Consider the following 16063-nt stretch of genomic DNA (forward strand, 5'->3'; position numbering starts at 1 on the left):
CTTCAGGTTTGAGAAATATTACTTCCATAACATTTTACAGCTTAATTTCATAACTAAATCCAATGAAAAGCAAGACTAAGTATTAAAGTTAGCATAAAATATGTTACACAAATAAGCCATGGGGTACAGAAAATGTACTTGAAATAATTTCTAGATGGACTGTTACCACCTAAAATTGAGATTTCCTTTTCTTTGTGTTAAATCATTATACCTGGAAAGGCACTCTATTCTGCTTTTTCTGTAGCAGCTGCCTTGGTGGATAAAGAATTCTGCTGGCCTTGTTTTTTTGTTGTTGTTTTTTTTGTTTTTGTTTTTTTTCTTTCTCCTTGATTTTTTTTTTATTGTGTTATAATACACATAGTATTTACCATCTTAACCAGTTTTGAAGTGTACAGTTTGGTGGTATTAAATATATTTACATTGTTGTGTAACCATCACCACCATCCATCCCCTTCACCCTTTGCATCTTGTGCAGCTGAAACGTTGTGCCTGTTAAACAATAACTCCCCATTCCCCCCTCCCTTTAGCTCCCAACAACCACCATGGTACTTTGTCTTCATGACTGTGATTATTCTAAGCACCGGATATAAATGGAGCCATACAGTATTTCTCTTTCTCTGACTGGCTTGCTTCAATTAGTGTCATGTCCTCAAGATTCATCCATGTTGTGGCATATTACAGAATGTCTTCCTCTTAAAGGTTGCATAATATGCTATCATATGCATATACTATATTTTGCTTATCCATTCATCCATTGATACCTGGGTTGCTTCTATATATTCATTACTGTGAATAATGTTGCAGTGAATATGACGGTACAAATAGCTCTTCAAGACCCTGCTTTCAGTCCTTTTGGGTATATACCCAGAAATGCAATTCCTGGACCATATGGCAATTCTATTTTTAGTTTTTTTGCGGACCTTTCATCCTGTTTTTCACAGGAACTCTACCATTTGACATTTCTACCAAGAACGTAGAAGGGTTCCAATTTCTCCACATCCTTGCCAACACTTGTTGTTGTCTGGTTTTTTTGATAGTAGCTATCCTACTGGGTGTGAGTTAGAATCTCATTGTAGTTTTGATTTACATGTCCATAAAAATTAGTGATGTGAGCTTCTTTCCATTCCATGTGCTTATTAGCTATTTGTATATCTTCTTTGAAGAGGTGTGTTTTCAGGTCCTTTTGCAATTATTTGTACTCCTTTATTTTGGGACTGGGCAGAAATCTTCCCTGCTCAGTCTTTGTAGAGGAGTCCCTTTCTCTACACACCTCCTTTATCATTATCTGTTCTAGCATTATCTTTCCTCTTTGTTTGCTTTCTCCCAGATTATCCTTCTTTATTATTTTAATTATGTATCTATTCCCCTGTTACCTTGAACTCTCCTTTGTTACACTCTTAGTGAAGTTGAGGTTGTGGTAGTTTGTAAACCTACCATTGCTTCCTTAGAGGCTAGCAAGGGCTTGATGCCCATTGGTTGCTAAATATTTACTGACATGTCCAACCTAAATAAATAAATATAAATATGCAATAATTAAGCTTCTAAGTTATAGTTATAAAGCATTCCTAAATGTTAGAAAAACTCAGTAGCTTTGAAGAAAAAAAAAAACAAAAACCTCAATAGTTTTGTTCTTTTAAAAGAAAATAATTTAAAACAATGACTTCTCAGCTGATGATAGTCTTTGCAGAGGTATAAATTGCTTGGAAATGAAATATGCCCATGGCTTTTTCTTTCTATAACACATATTATCAATGTATGCAGGGAAGGGGAACTGAAATTACTTCCTTATAATCTTACAATGTAAGAGTAATTCATTGTGATCATTGTTAAAATTTTTCAATGCCAACATAATCCTGAGGCATGTGTCTTTGTTATGTACCCACAATCAAAATCTACTCAACAGTTTGTAATAACCTGTATGGGAAAATAGAATGAATAGATTTATATGTGTGACTGATTCACTTTGCTATACACCTGAAACTAATACAACATTGTAAGTCAACTATTCCCCAATAAAATTAAATTAAAAAAAAAAAAAGACATTTGAGAGAGAAGTTCCCATTGTGGTGCAGTGGGTTAAGGATCCGGCATTGTCTCTGGTGGTACAGGTTTGATCCCCAACCCAGTGCAGTGGATTAAGAATCTGGCATAGCCACAGCTAGGGCATAGGTCAAAGCTAAGGCTTGGATTCCATCCCTGGCCTAAGAACTTATATATGCTGTGGGTGCAGCTAAGGAAAAAAAAAAAAGAACATGTGAGAGAAATATCAGCTTGGTTCTTTAAGATCATGTCTGCCAAACCTACTGTCTTTTGTTTTCCTTTCCATAAAGTTGTTTTGTGTTATTTAAACAAATTCAGCAGTCGCTGGTTAAGTACTTGCCTTTGTCAGACCCTGGGAAATTGCATATAGACATATCTCATATGGACACAATGGCATTTAACGGCATTTAGACGATATTGGCTCATTTTCTTTAGACTTGCTAAATGTAATAAAGCAAGCCAAATTTATTCCTCTAGGACCATGTTATTTCAAGTTATTTTAAGTTCTTTTTGAAGTATGAAACTCTAATATCTCACTAATGGAAAATGTTGCCTCACTGACTGAATTCTGATATTTTGACTCTAGAAGACATTGTCATAATTATCATCATCATTAGTATCCTCATCAACATCTTTATAAACATATCTAATATTTATTGTGCTTTCACTTTTCCATATAATACAAAGGCTTCTCATGTATCACTTTGTTCGAAATTGGAATAATCGTATGATAAAAAGATTTTTATTACCGTCATCATCATTATCCCCATTTTGGAAATAAGAAAACCAAAATTTGAGAAGTTAAGTAACTTGTTGAAACTCATACAGCTACTAAGTGGCAAAGCCAGTAATTTAAATGATCTACAGCCCAAATTTCACAATCTCATGTGGAATGTGCCTGCCTGCCTGCTTGTGTATCTCTCTTCAGGGCAGCCTTGAGGCCATGCGAGTCACCACTTGCCCACCCAGGATTCTTCCTTCTAGTCAGATAGTAAGACCTTACCACCAAGGAACTTGCTTCTCACAGTCTTAAGTTGCTAAGGTGGATTAATCTAAGCCACCACATGTTTGCAGGCTTGCAGGAACCTTTCAGATCATTACACTTTATAAATTAAATTGTGTAAAATGTGAATTAGGACACTTTTATTTATTTCATAATGGTATAAAACTAGAGATGTGGGTTATTTTAAATGCTCTAGATTCTGGGACACTTGTGAATTATGGAAACCACTGTAGAATTTTCTCCTAAAATATTCAGTCCAATCTAGTATTTTTACAGGCTTAATGCCAAAAATTTTAGTACACACAGTAAATTAATAAAACCCATTTCTGACATCATTTTTCTAACATGATTTGATAGCTAGAGTTTTTATTTTAGTTTTATTGGCTTTCCTCATAGTCTCATTTCCATTATTCCTTGGAGATTTGCCTATTGTAAATTAAACTTGAACTCTGGGTAACTGATAATTGTTGAGGTGACAGTTTCCAGTAACTGGGTTCTGCTGGGAAACAAGAAATTCCTATGGCTTTTTAAAATAGGTTGACCCTGTGGCTTTGGAAAAATCTTAATTGAAGACAAGTATTTTAGTCTTCAACAAACAAAACAAAATAAAAAACAGATTAGCTGAAGTCCAGAACTCAAGGATAAAGTTATAAATCAGTGGTGTATTATAAGGAACAAATCAATAATGCATGTTAAGTAACCAGACTTGCTATTAATTAAAAGTTATCTCTGATCAAGTAGGCCAGGCTTGACATATCAAATTTACAATTTGAAATCATAATGTTCTATTCACAGAGAAAGCAATTTTTGAAACAACTGAAGGCCAAAATTATAAATTTGCAAATAATAATAGACTGATTTTCAATTGTTTTACATTTAATTTTATTAAATATGCTCTAAAATTGCTATTTTTATGAATATTCTTATATAACTAAGCATAAATCAATAATTATTAGGATTTTTTTAATTTAGGAATAATATAGTACTTAAGTAGTATAAGTGTATGAAATACACTTTAAATATGTTATAGTTGTATTAAATATACCTTATTTTGCTAAACTCCAAGATTACAATTTGATATAAATGTAATGAAACAATCCAGATTATAAAATACAAGATGGCTATCAGTCCGGTTTTGACTCTATTATAGTGAACTGATTTATATGTCAGATGATGCCAAATTTTGTCTTAGAGCACCATGGGAAAATGTTAAGACCACTTATTTAGCTATTCAGTTTTTTTTTTCATTTAATAAATACTTATTTCCATTTATATATAAGGCACTATAATAGATACAGTAGTACAGTCTTGGGATCGTTTTAACCCAGTCCAATGTTTATTCAATACTACCTTCCCATGTTATGTCTGTTAAAGATCTGGACTTCACCCTTATGAAAAATATTTTTAAAAGCCATTTGTGACTGTATGTTTCACATATGACACTCACAGAAGTGAACATTCTGAAACATGAGCCTATCTCAAGTCAACAAGTTTAGGATCATTTAGCAGATTTTCTAGCAACATTTCACTTAGAACAGAAAGGTCCCAGTATTTATTTGTTACATGAATCTAGTGTCGTGATTATTAATGTACTCCTGGGCATGAGTAGAAGGATTTTTTTCCCCTAGAAAAGTTGACTTTGCTTTAGTGGATGTGTGATTTAAAGTAAGTAATTTGTTTAATGGAGACTTTAGATGAAATATTTAGCTAGTACGACTGCTCATTAAGAGTTTCAAGTTATTTTATATGTCATTTTATGTTTTTATGAAGATCATATAAATATACTAATAACAAATGAACTCTAAAAATATACAACTTTGAGTATGTAATACCTTAAATTCTAAATTGTGCATATTTCAAGGAATCACTTTATTTTTCCCTTCCCCCCAAATTATAGTTAAAGAAGAATGGTAAACTCAAAGAAGTGAAAAACATCAGAAGAAAGAGGGGATAGCAGTCATCTTTGTGGATTTGGCATCTGGAATTTGAGTTAGTTCTTTAACTCCTCCACAGGGTGGCAGTAATACAGTATGGAATAAGAGGAATGAAACTATCTAAAATTCAAATGGAATTTAGGGTGCAAAAATAATCTTCTTGTAAACTTTACCAATTTATTGTGGACATGCACCATAAAATGGTGAATATCACACCTGCTTATGAAATCAGTGGAGTAAAAAGGCTAATTACATAAATAGCTAAAGTGTGTAAAGCAAAGCCAAATCCAGCATGGTACAGCACCTGGGATTGAAATAAGGTTTATGTTCATGTTTTCAGTGTCATATTAGGAATTTAAAAGTCTGAGTGATTTATATTAAGCTTTCTCAAATATATAAAATCATTTCAGAAAATTCTAAGATAATCTACAGAATCATTAAATATATACATATGGATGTGTTTTGTGTGTGTGTGTGTGTATCCACCAAAAGAAAAATAAGCATCTTAGATATAGTTGATTTTGTAAATATTGCAATGGTGAGGTAGCTGCTGAAAGATTGAATTTGTAATTCTTAAGATTTTAGTAACCATTGGGAAGAAAATTTCAGAAAAATAACGTCTTAAAAATATCTATGGTAAGGCAAATGTAAATTGAGAAAAGGGGTAAAAACTATACATTTGTAATATGGGAATGATTCAGTCAGTTAATGCAGCCGGTGTTCACATAGCCAAGAAAGGACTTATGTGATAAATGAACAAAGAGAGAGAAAAAAAGCCTACTGTGTATTAAAATTCTGTTAAATTATCATTAATTGTGGCACTGTACACTACAACACCCAGCTCTGATTCTGAATTCCTTAATTTAGACAATCTTTGAGGTCTCCCTGTAGGCAAGCTGTGGGGGTCAGGCAGAATTTTTGTGGTAGAATAAATAAAGCAACAAGTTTTTTTGTTTTTTTTTTCCCCTAGTATCTTTTTTGGCTGAGTTGTGTTTATTTGGACTGTTTGATGTATAACATCAGTCAAACTAACCCACAGTGTGTGTGTCTAAGTGTAGCTTATATGTTATTAGAAATGCTTGACTTCCTGGGACATAGATAAAAGAATTCATTTAGTTGCATTCATCTATATCTTTGTAATGAAAAGCATTTATGGAAAACATTTTACTGGAACACTGTTATGTAAGAGCAACAACTAGACAAAGCAGTACTTTAAATTGAAAGTTTGAGACATGTTTTCAAATGTTAATTACGAAGGAGATCCCCAAGTGCCTTCTAGAGCATCTGGATTGTTTCCCTGCCCTGAATTCATATGACAATTGTTTAAGGTATGGCAGTTAAATTGAATTATCAGAGAGGCCAACCTGTTTATAAAAATATTTTCATTTAGGAGTAAGCTTAACTATGTAAGCTGTAATACTACTTGGAAATACATAAACAGCCCCCAAATGACTCAATTGAAGATTTTAAGAAAATAAAACTGTGTTTTGCATTTTGAGGAACTCGGGGTGGGGGGGGGAAGGGGAGGGGAGAAGGAGAGAGAGAGAGGTGTCACCAGCTTTTGTTAACCTAGAACCAGTCATTTGAGATGATTAAAACTCTGATGTGTTCACCAAATGGCTTCTTACAGAACTAGCTAAGGCAAACCCGGACTACTTAAGGGTGGCTCACATAAAATTTTACAAGTGAAACAGCAACATCCCCAGTGTATATTTGGGGGCAGGGATTGTTATGATGTGATCTCTGTGTGGCCAAGACCAGTGAAGGAACAGAGAACAGATGTCAAATCTCTTTTGAGATTTGTGCTCTGCGGTCATGTGCGAAAGATGAAACAGATGAAGCAATTAGAAAATGTCAATTCAAACAGTCAATCGACATGAATTAGGGAAAAGCTCTTAACATAGTTCAAACCAGAACATGAATTCATGGAAAAGTGATTTTCTGCATCTTTGGCTTTAAGAAAAGCTAAAATGTTGAACTTTATTGGTTTACTCAGATTACTAAGTTGGTAAAAATCAGTATATGTTAAATAGCCATTTTATTAAATATTTGTTGCATCATTGAATTTATCTTCTATATTCGCATCCTGTTATTTCAATTCAGTCGCTTCTAATGAACATTTAAAGTACTATCATTAAAAACTCTCAATTGAATTTTTAAATATTTGCATCTTATACATTAGAAACAGTCAATATTTTGCTTCTTTTTAAAAAATCCTAGAAGCTTAAAATATTTATTTATATATGCCAGTCATCTTTATAGAAAGTAAGTAATGTGACTAACATCATCATCATACCTGTGCTTCCTGAATAGTTCCGTGGTGTGAAAGTAGTGAAATCATCAAGTATAGTTGCCCTAGGCAACTAAAACTATAATGACCTCCTTTCTATATCAGTAACTGCATAGCTATGAAATAGGCCTATTTTTTTTTTTTTTTTGCAATGACTAGTTTTATGAATAATATGTTGTATCCAGGTCAGACAGGTGAAGGTGGATTGAACCTGAAAGATGCCATTTCTCCTAATGAAACCCTAGTCTTGATTCTGCCTCAGAATTGGGATATGGTGCAGGGCACCCAAGTACTAACTTAAATTTAGTAACTGAAGTCTGTATTTAGAGTAGATTATGTGGTTTCTCTCTGATGCCTTCCTGAGTGATTTACTGGCCTCAATTTTTCTTGTCATGTTAACTGAAAAACATGCTTTTATTTAGTTTTTATTTTAGCTCTCTTGTTTTGCCAGTCAATTAAATTTTATGCAGCCTAACAAATTTTATGCAGCCTAACAAATACCTGTTTTTCAATTCACCAGGTACGTGTATTCACATTTTCAGTTGGTCAACATAATTATGACAGAGGACCTATTCAGTGGATGGCCTGTGAAAATAAAGGTGATAGATCTGTTTATTTGACCAGATTTTATTATAGGTAGAATTTGATTGCTGTTAGTTCTACATGTTATCATTTAAAATACTCTAAAGTTGTGGCTACTTTTTATGGGACTTGAAGCAAGAATAAAATGCTGAAGATGTTTTCTATAGAGAAAATACACACAAATAGTGTAAGTGTATGACATTAGTGTTACATTACACAAAAATTCAGACATCTGGTCATATTATTTTACATTTATAGAGGGATATATTGGAGTTCCCATCATGGCTCAGTGGTAACAAACCTGACTAGGATCCATGAGGATGCAGGTTCAGTCCCTGGCCTCACTCAGTGGGTTAAGGATCTGGCGTTGCCATGAGCTGTGGTGTAGGTTGCAGATGTGGCTTGCATCCTGCATTGGTGTGGCTGTGGCTTAGGCTGACAGCTGTAGCTCTGATTCAACCCCTGGCCTGGGAATATCCATATGCCTCGGGTGCAGCCCTAAAAAAGCCAAAAGGTGGGGGGGATATGCTTTATTCCTTCGGTATCTTCACCATCTCCTTTTTGAAGCTTGTGTTTGTTAGATCGAAGAGGCCTATTTCATTGTTTGCTCCTTCAGGGGAATTCTCTTGTTCTTTTAACTGAGAAGGGTTCTCGAGTTTCTTCTTTTTGCTTATATTTTTCTTATTCTGTGAGTTTAAGGAAAACAACTACTGTAGTCTTGGAGGCCTATTTATATGCGAGAGCACCCCTGGATATTTTGTGAGGGCTTACAGTTTTTTTTTTTTTTTTAACATGAAGGCTGTTTTTGGTTTGGATGCTTGCTGTCTCTTTTCTTAGTTTGAGCAGGCTGTTATCCCCTTGATAGGGTACATGCTGTTGCCAACGGCCTACACATGCTTCCAGGAAGATGGAGACAGTGGGAAGGGCCTGTGGCTATTTCCTGGTTGCTGGGCCCTTGACAGTGGTGAGGACATGCAGGGAGGTGGTGCAGGCTGCTCCTGGTTGCAGGGCCCTGGGAAGTGGCAGTGACCCTCAGGGAAGAATAGGCACTCATAGCCTTTGGAAGCAGTAACAGCAGGCCAGTGCCTTCTCAGGGGAATAAGCAAAATGCATGGTGCTTAGTTGGACTGCCTTCCTTTGCAGTGACCCCTGAGGTGACTGGGGCCACAGGTGATGTCTGTTCCAGGACCCCTAGTGGTGGCGTGCCACACCCACCTCTGGAGTCTGAGATGCCTGTGGTGATTTGCCCCATCTGCCTGTATCCTATGTAGGAGATGATCCGCAGTCCAAGAGCCTGTGTGTGCACAGAGAAAGATATTCCTATAGTGGTCCTGCCCCTTCTCTTCTCACCCACTCCAACAGTGGCACTTGCTTCTCCTGTGGTCCCCAGCCTCCTCCCGTACTCCCTCAGCTGTGGTGCTCAGCTCCCTAGCCCTTGGCACACGGCTCCTTACCCCCTCAGGCTGTGTCCACACAGCCAATCCTAGTCCACTCCCCAGAACTGACCTCTGAAGCTTGAGTCTCAGTGCTGAGCCCACACTCGATCATCTCAGAGTGTATTGTCCAGGGGCCGTGGTACAGATAGTCTCTGCAGCTCTCTATCTGCTTTGCCCTCCTCAGTCTTGCTGCTGTACTTTTCTCTGGGGCTTTGAGGTTCCCCCTCCATACCGGCTGATTTCTCTGTCAGTTAGGTGGCATTCCAGGCTGTGGGCTCCTTTCCTCTTTCACAGCTCTCTCTCAAGAGCACTGGTCTCGATCTGACAACATTTTTTTTCTCTTCTCTCTCTCTCTCTCTTTCCTTTTGTTCTATCCAGTTATGTGGAGAATTTCTTACCCTTTTTGGAAGTTTAAAGTCTTCTGCCAGAGTTCAGTAGATGTTCTGTACCATTGTTCTACGTGTAGATGGGGTTTTTTTTTGATGTGTTTGTGGGAGAAGGGGAGCACCATCTTACTCCTCCACCGTCTTGATCATGCTCCGTAAAAAGACTTTAATGATACCAGGTTCCCTACTACTCTGTAGAAAAATAGCATTTATTTTTTGCAATCTAAGAAATGTACTCAAATTTCTCATAAAGCCTTTGCATTTGCTATGAGTACGCATTAATCAGATATTTTCCAAATTTATCAGTGTTTGCTAGTTAGAAGTGTTTGCTCAATTAGAAGTGAAAAAATGTTCTTTCCTCTTACAGAACCATAAAATAATGTCGTGGGCCTTTATTAAAATGTTTATTTGTATTAATCTGTATATATGTATATATTTCAGGTTATTATTATGAAATTCCTTCCATTGGAGCAATCAGAATCAATACTCAGGTATGGTTATTTAACTCTTGTTTAAAGTATTTTTTCTTTTCTTTTCCTTTTTTTTTTTTTTTTTTTTTTTTTTTTTTTGTCTCTCTAGGGCCGCTCTTACAGCTTATGGAGATTCCCAGGTTAGGGGTTTAATTAGACCTGTAGATGCTGGCCTACACCACAGCCACAGCCATGTCAGATCCGAGTTGTGTCTGCAACCTATACCACAGATCACAGCAACGCCGATCCTTAACCCACTGAGCGAGGCCATGGATATTCTCATGGATACTAGTCAGATTCATTTCCGCTAGCCATGACGGGAATTCCTAAAGTATTTTTTCAAACTAAGATATTTCTTTTCTTCTTTAAATATACTCAATATAGAGAAAATAGGTGAAAATGAATAAATGATTTATACTACTATATTTGTAATAAAATGATGAGTGTCACGAGTAATGTATTGGTTATTATTTCACTAAGGTTCCAAGTATTTTTAAACATCTAAAACTTGGGTAAAGAAAATGAGTATATTTTTCTTCTCAAATTTTAAAAATATCCTAGAAGTAAATAAAATGTTTACTAACAACTCATCATGTAATTTGAACTTGATTTTATGGCCGCTCATTTAAGTGAGTTTCTCCAAGTTGTAGGCACAACATAGAAAATTAAATAGTAGTTACTACAACTTACAACAAGGATATGATTTTCCTCCAGCCATTCAGTTGAAAACATGCTTGTTAAGTAACTAGGTAGATTGAAGCAAGTATGTTAATTTAAATATATGTTATTTTAAAATATTTATAAATTGCTATTTAAAATCATTATTCATTTTAAAATATAACTGAGGAGCTACAAAATAGAATAAATCAAAATTTAGCACAAATAGCATTGCATTTGTGGAAATGAATACTGAATACATTGAATTTTGAAATGATACAGCAGCTGCATTTGTGCCTGATGTCTAGATTTGGCACAGTATTTCATTTATTTTTTGATACGTTTAAATGTAGTTTTGAATTTCAGCCAAATAGTCTGTGATATGAAAACAAGTTTGTGGCTGCTTTATTATTTCAAATTTGTGCAGTTCCATCCAGTAAATCACAGAGCCTTAAATAGGTTAGATTAACATAAAACAATTCACAAGGAACCTATTTCACTTATCATTGACTGTACCTCAGAAAGAGAATATTTTATTACAGAAAAAAACTGGGGTAGATACTTTGTATAAATAATGTAAGTCAAATATTGTTGATTCTAAGTATGCAGACATACCATTTATGGAGTACCCAAAGTAGGAATTAAATGATTATATGCTTAACTCTTAATAATTCTGATTCTATCTTCATTTTTAACTAAAGATAATTTTTTCTCTATGAATTTTGTTTTGTTTCATTTTACCACTGCATTCCTAGTTTTCAACTATTTAACTTTTTTATGTATGTATAAATAGGAATATTTGGATGTTCTGGGAAGACCAATGGTTTTAGCAGGAGACAAAGCTAAGCAAGTCCAGTGGACAAACGTGTACCTGGATGCACTGGTAAGCTAGGCTCTTCATGCAAAGACTGTCCTGATGGAAGCAGACACTGCCTTCCATTTCTGCTTCTTTCTAGGTTCCACTTCTCTTTTTCTCTTCATTAAACCCTTGCAGAATTCCTTCTGTCACAGCCTTCTTTGCAAGAGTTTAGATAATTTGCATAAAAACCTAGGCTTGTATGTAATAGAGAACCACAAAGGTAAAGTGTTATTTTCTAGTTGCCATTGAGAATGTAGAATTTCAACACTTGAATCTTGAACTGAAGGGCATTTTGATAATTTTTTGAATTTCTGTGTTAAAAAAATAGTAAAGTTGTGTGAATTGATACCACTTACTGCTGATTTTGAATAAGAATTGTAAAGAAATATTTACAAAGTAGACTTCAGTGAGCAAAAGCACATGTATCCTCCATATCTCCACCTACTCTCAACAGAACTCAGAAATACATGCAATTAGATAAACAGATATCTTACCCTATCCTGGAATAATCACAGACCCAATCACCTCTTCATATGTAATTTCTTCTTCTTTTTTTTTTTTTTTTTTTTTTTTTTGGTCTTTTTTGCCTTTTCTAGGGCTGCTCCCGTGGCATATGGAGGTTCCCAGGCTAAGGGTCTAATCGGAGCTGTAGCTGCCGGCCTATCCCAGAGCCACAGTAATGCAGGATCTGAGCCATGTCTGTGACCTACACCATAGCTCACAGCAATGCCAGATCCTTAACCCACCAAGCAAGGCCAGGGATCAAACCTGCAACCCATGGTTCCCAGTCGGATTCATTAACCCCTGAGCCATGACAGGAACTCCTGTAATTTCTTGTTTTAGGTTCAGCCCCAAGCATTTATGGAAATAGGCAATTGAAGTGAATAAATCTGGTGTGAAATATCAACAACAACAACAACAAAAACCTGATAAATTGTACACTGCATAAGTGAAATTTTAGTAAAAGTAGGCCATCATATTTCAAAGCAATGGTTCTCAACTGGGGGTAATTTTTCCCCTCAGGTCATTTGGAAATATCTTTAGGTGTTATTTATTGTCATGACTCAGATAGGGAGGGTTTGCTACTGGCATCCAGTCAATAGATGCCAGAGATGCTGTTAAACATTTCACAGTACACAGAACCAAAACAACCTACTCTCTAACCCACCAGAGCAACAGCCACATACCACCCCCCCCCCACACATATCCCACAGAATTATGCAGGTCAATATGTCAGTAGGGCCAAAGTTGAAAAATCATGTTTGAATATTATTTTTACTTGCAAGTAGTAATCATCATACTTAAGATGTATTCATATGCTTAACTTAATGATAGACTTTATTAATAATTTCACTAATGTAGTATATCAGAGAGAATTAAAATACTAAGCCCTGAAAAGTAAATGCTGATTCAATAACCCCTTTAAGGCTTATTTGGAGTTCCGTTATGTGCTGATACTACTTTTCTGAAACAATGATGAACCCAAAGGACAGAATGCAACCCATTTAGAATTACTTATCATTTGGTTCTTGTAAAATAAACATATACAGGAAGTTACAAGAAACATAGGCACTATTAGCAGCAGCCTTGCATGCTAAGGAAGATAAAGTGAAGCTTGCTTACCTCAAGCCCTCACTAAAATTACTGTCCAGTGTTCTTTCTTGACATCACATATTTATTTAAGGTCACATGGTCATCTAAAGCAATGGTCAAAATGTTTCATATATCCAAATCCATCACAGAACAGAGTATGATAGTAGGAGTCAATAATTATGCCCTGTTGTATTTCCTATGACCAGAAGTTCATTACCCAGCATGTCTGCATTATTGGTAAGGTTCTTACTGATAGCACAAATGACATTAGGAAGAGATTTTGGTTCCAAATATGCTCTTCTACAAGCGGAAACTAACTGTAAAAAAAAAGAAAACAAATGAGGCACATGAATTGGCTAGTCAGTGGATATAAAAAGCATTCTTTTTACTGATTTGAGAACAAAAAGTGCCCATCTTGTATTTCTAATTATTTGTTTATAATCTCTGCACATAGCAGATTTAAATGTATATTCTGGTCAAATTAAGAAGAAAAAGGTAAAAATATTACAAGACTAAATGTAATAAATATAATTAGAAGAATGAAAAGAGCTCTGGATATTCAGAAGGAAGAAGTCCATATATTTAGGGATAGAGTAGCCTGGGGTTAAAAAGATGGTGTCATTTTAGCTAAATATTTGAGTCTTGCTAAGTTTTCTTCAATTGGTGATGAGTAGTGAAATTATAGAAAGGATGTGCAGTATGAAAACTGGAAAAGTGCTATGTATATTGAAAGAATGATACCTCACTCACTTTTGGAGATAATGGGAAATAAGAACAGAAACAAGTTTGGGATGATATTGTGGAGGGTTCATTTTATTTGGGAGATAAAGTTCTTATTAGAGATATGAAAAGAGTTGTACTCTAAAAAATAAATATCGAATGAATTCTGGGAAAACAGAAACCTTGTTGTATTTCTCTTTTTAATTCTCTAAAGACTTGCACATTGCCTGGGAATAGAGTACAATTTTTTTTTGGTGTGCTTAATGAAAAAAAGAGAAAATTGAAGTTAGGCACTGATGAGTATTTTTGTCTGATATGTTAGAAACCTAATATTTCATTTTAGGGCACATATTACCATATTTAGAAGCAAATTATGAAATTCTGTATAAATATAAAAGTAATATAAAGAAAAAGGTTGTATCTAATATATACCTTATCTTATATATCATGCTACCATTTTTAAAACTGCCCATTTATGTATATAGTCAGTCTTTCATATCCATGGATCCCATGCATGCAGATGCAACCAACTGGAGATTAAAAATATTCAGGGGAAAAAAAAATATTTCAGAAAGTTCTGAAAAGCAAAACTTAAATTTGCCAAACACAGGCAACTATTTGTATAACATTTACATTGTATTTACAACTATTTACATAGTCTTTGCATTGTATTAGGTATTAAAGTAGTCTAGACATGATTCGAAGTCTATGGGAGAATGTGTATGGGTTATATGCAAATACTACCCATTTTATATAAGGGACTTGAGCACCCAAGGATATTGGTATCTTTTGGATACTAGGTTAATGAATTATCTGTAATTTGACTTTATTGAGGCAGAAAGTTTTCATTGTGAATATTAATTTGCATATTAAATTAAGGAAGTTCTCATGGTCAAATATTCTTTCTTAGGACTGAGAGTCAACATGTATATCGTCATGTAGACAACTACGTGTAGTCATTTCCTTAATTTTTTTGTTCCCAAACAATTTGATATCTTATTCTGCTGATAGCTTATGATTGTCCTTCCGAATTAACTCAGTTTTTAAGTTCCCATTGTTTTTGAGCTTCCTACATGTGTAATAATAAACCATAACGTAAGACATTTTCTTTATGAGACTATGCTGTTTCTAGAATTAGAGCAGGAGTCATGAGATTTGGGTTTGGGGTCTTATTCACAGAAAGATTACTAATATTTTCTCAGCCTAGCAAATTCAAAATTTGCAACAATTTTTAAATTAAAGAGTGATGTTGTTGAAAATGTCATTTTGACATGAAATAGTGGTAAAAATATATATAACTGCTGCAGATGGGAGTAATAAAAAAGTGACCTCTGACTTGAAAATCAGTTTATTCCAACTAATCTCTATAGATTCATGTAAAGTATGAAATTATCTGCATGGTGATTAAACGATGAGATTATTTTTGTTCTGCTGAACTGGTTCACGACTAGATTTTCACATTTGATGCTTGCAGGTGTCTTGTTGCATCATTTTACTTTGTTAAAAAGTATTATTGATTTTGGAGACTATTTAAAAGCAGTATCACTTCTTTTTCAAGAAGAAAAGAAATGATATTGCTTACTACTTACCTAGAATATTCCAGAGAATGCAGGATCAATAGCATATATTTTCTGTTTATGTTATTCTGCTACACATCTGTGATTTAGCATGAACCCTTTGGCTTAGGGTGTGAAAAAAAATAAGAATTAAGCTACAACAAAATAAGGTTAAATAAATCATTGAAACAGTATTTTAATATCACTCTGCTCTTTGAGGCCCCTTATATTAGGTGAACTGTCATCCACTAAGGAAAAAAAGAGTGGAGGGTCAGGATTACTGAAATGTTTGGTGTAATTTTATTTTTAAAGTTATTTGCAATGCTATCTTAAGAATTAGATGTTGCATGCTTTAAAAACTCCCTACTAGATTCTGCTTATTTCCAGGATATTTTCACTGATTTTTTTTTAAATAAGCTTTCAAAATCAATGACTATATTCTTTGGGGGGCTGTTTATAACATAACTATAAAATGCGCTGTCAGATATCAAAGACTAATACAAAATGACAAAGTCTAAATTGTAATTTAATTTGCCT

General features: G+C 34.7%; 1 protein-coding gene across 32 annotated transcripts in view; it reads left to right on the forward strand.

Annotated features, from left to right (window-relative positions):
* CACNA2D1 (calcium voltage-gated channel auxiliary subunit alpha2delta 1) overlaps positions 1-16063 on the forward strand; it is a 484107-nt gene that overhangs the window by 385937 nt on the left and 82107 nt on the right. For all 32 annotated transcript variants that reach the window (XM_013979783.3, XM_013979785.3, XM_005667683.4 and 29 more), the window contains 3 exon segments: positions 7788-7866; positions 10113-10162; positions 11592-11681. In XM_013979783.3, the coding sequence (XP_013835237.1) occupies positions 7788-7866; positions 10113-10162; positions 11592-11681 (219 nt within the window).

This window comes from Sus scrofa, chromosome 9, assembly GCF_054392235.1.
Source record: "Sus scrofa isolate SSC_HxYL_T2T_F1_AM1 chromosome 9, Sscrofa_HxYL_maternal_Yorkshire_Landrace_v2.0, whole genome shotgun sequence".
NCBI lineage: Eukaryota > Metazoa > Chordata > Mammalia > Artiodactyla > Suidae > Sus > Sus scrofa.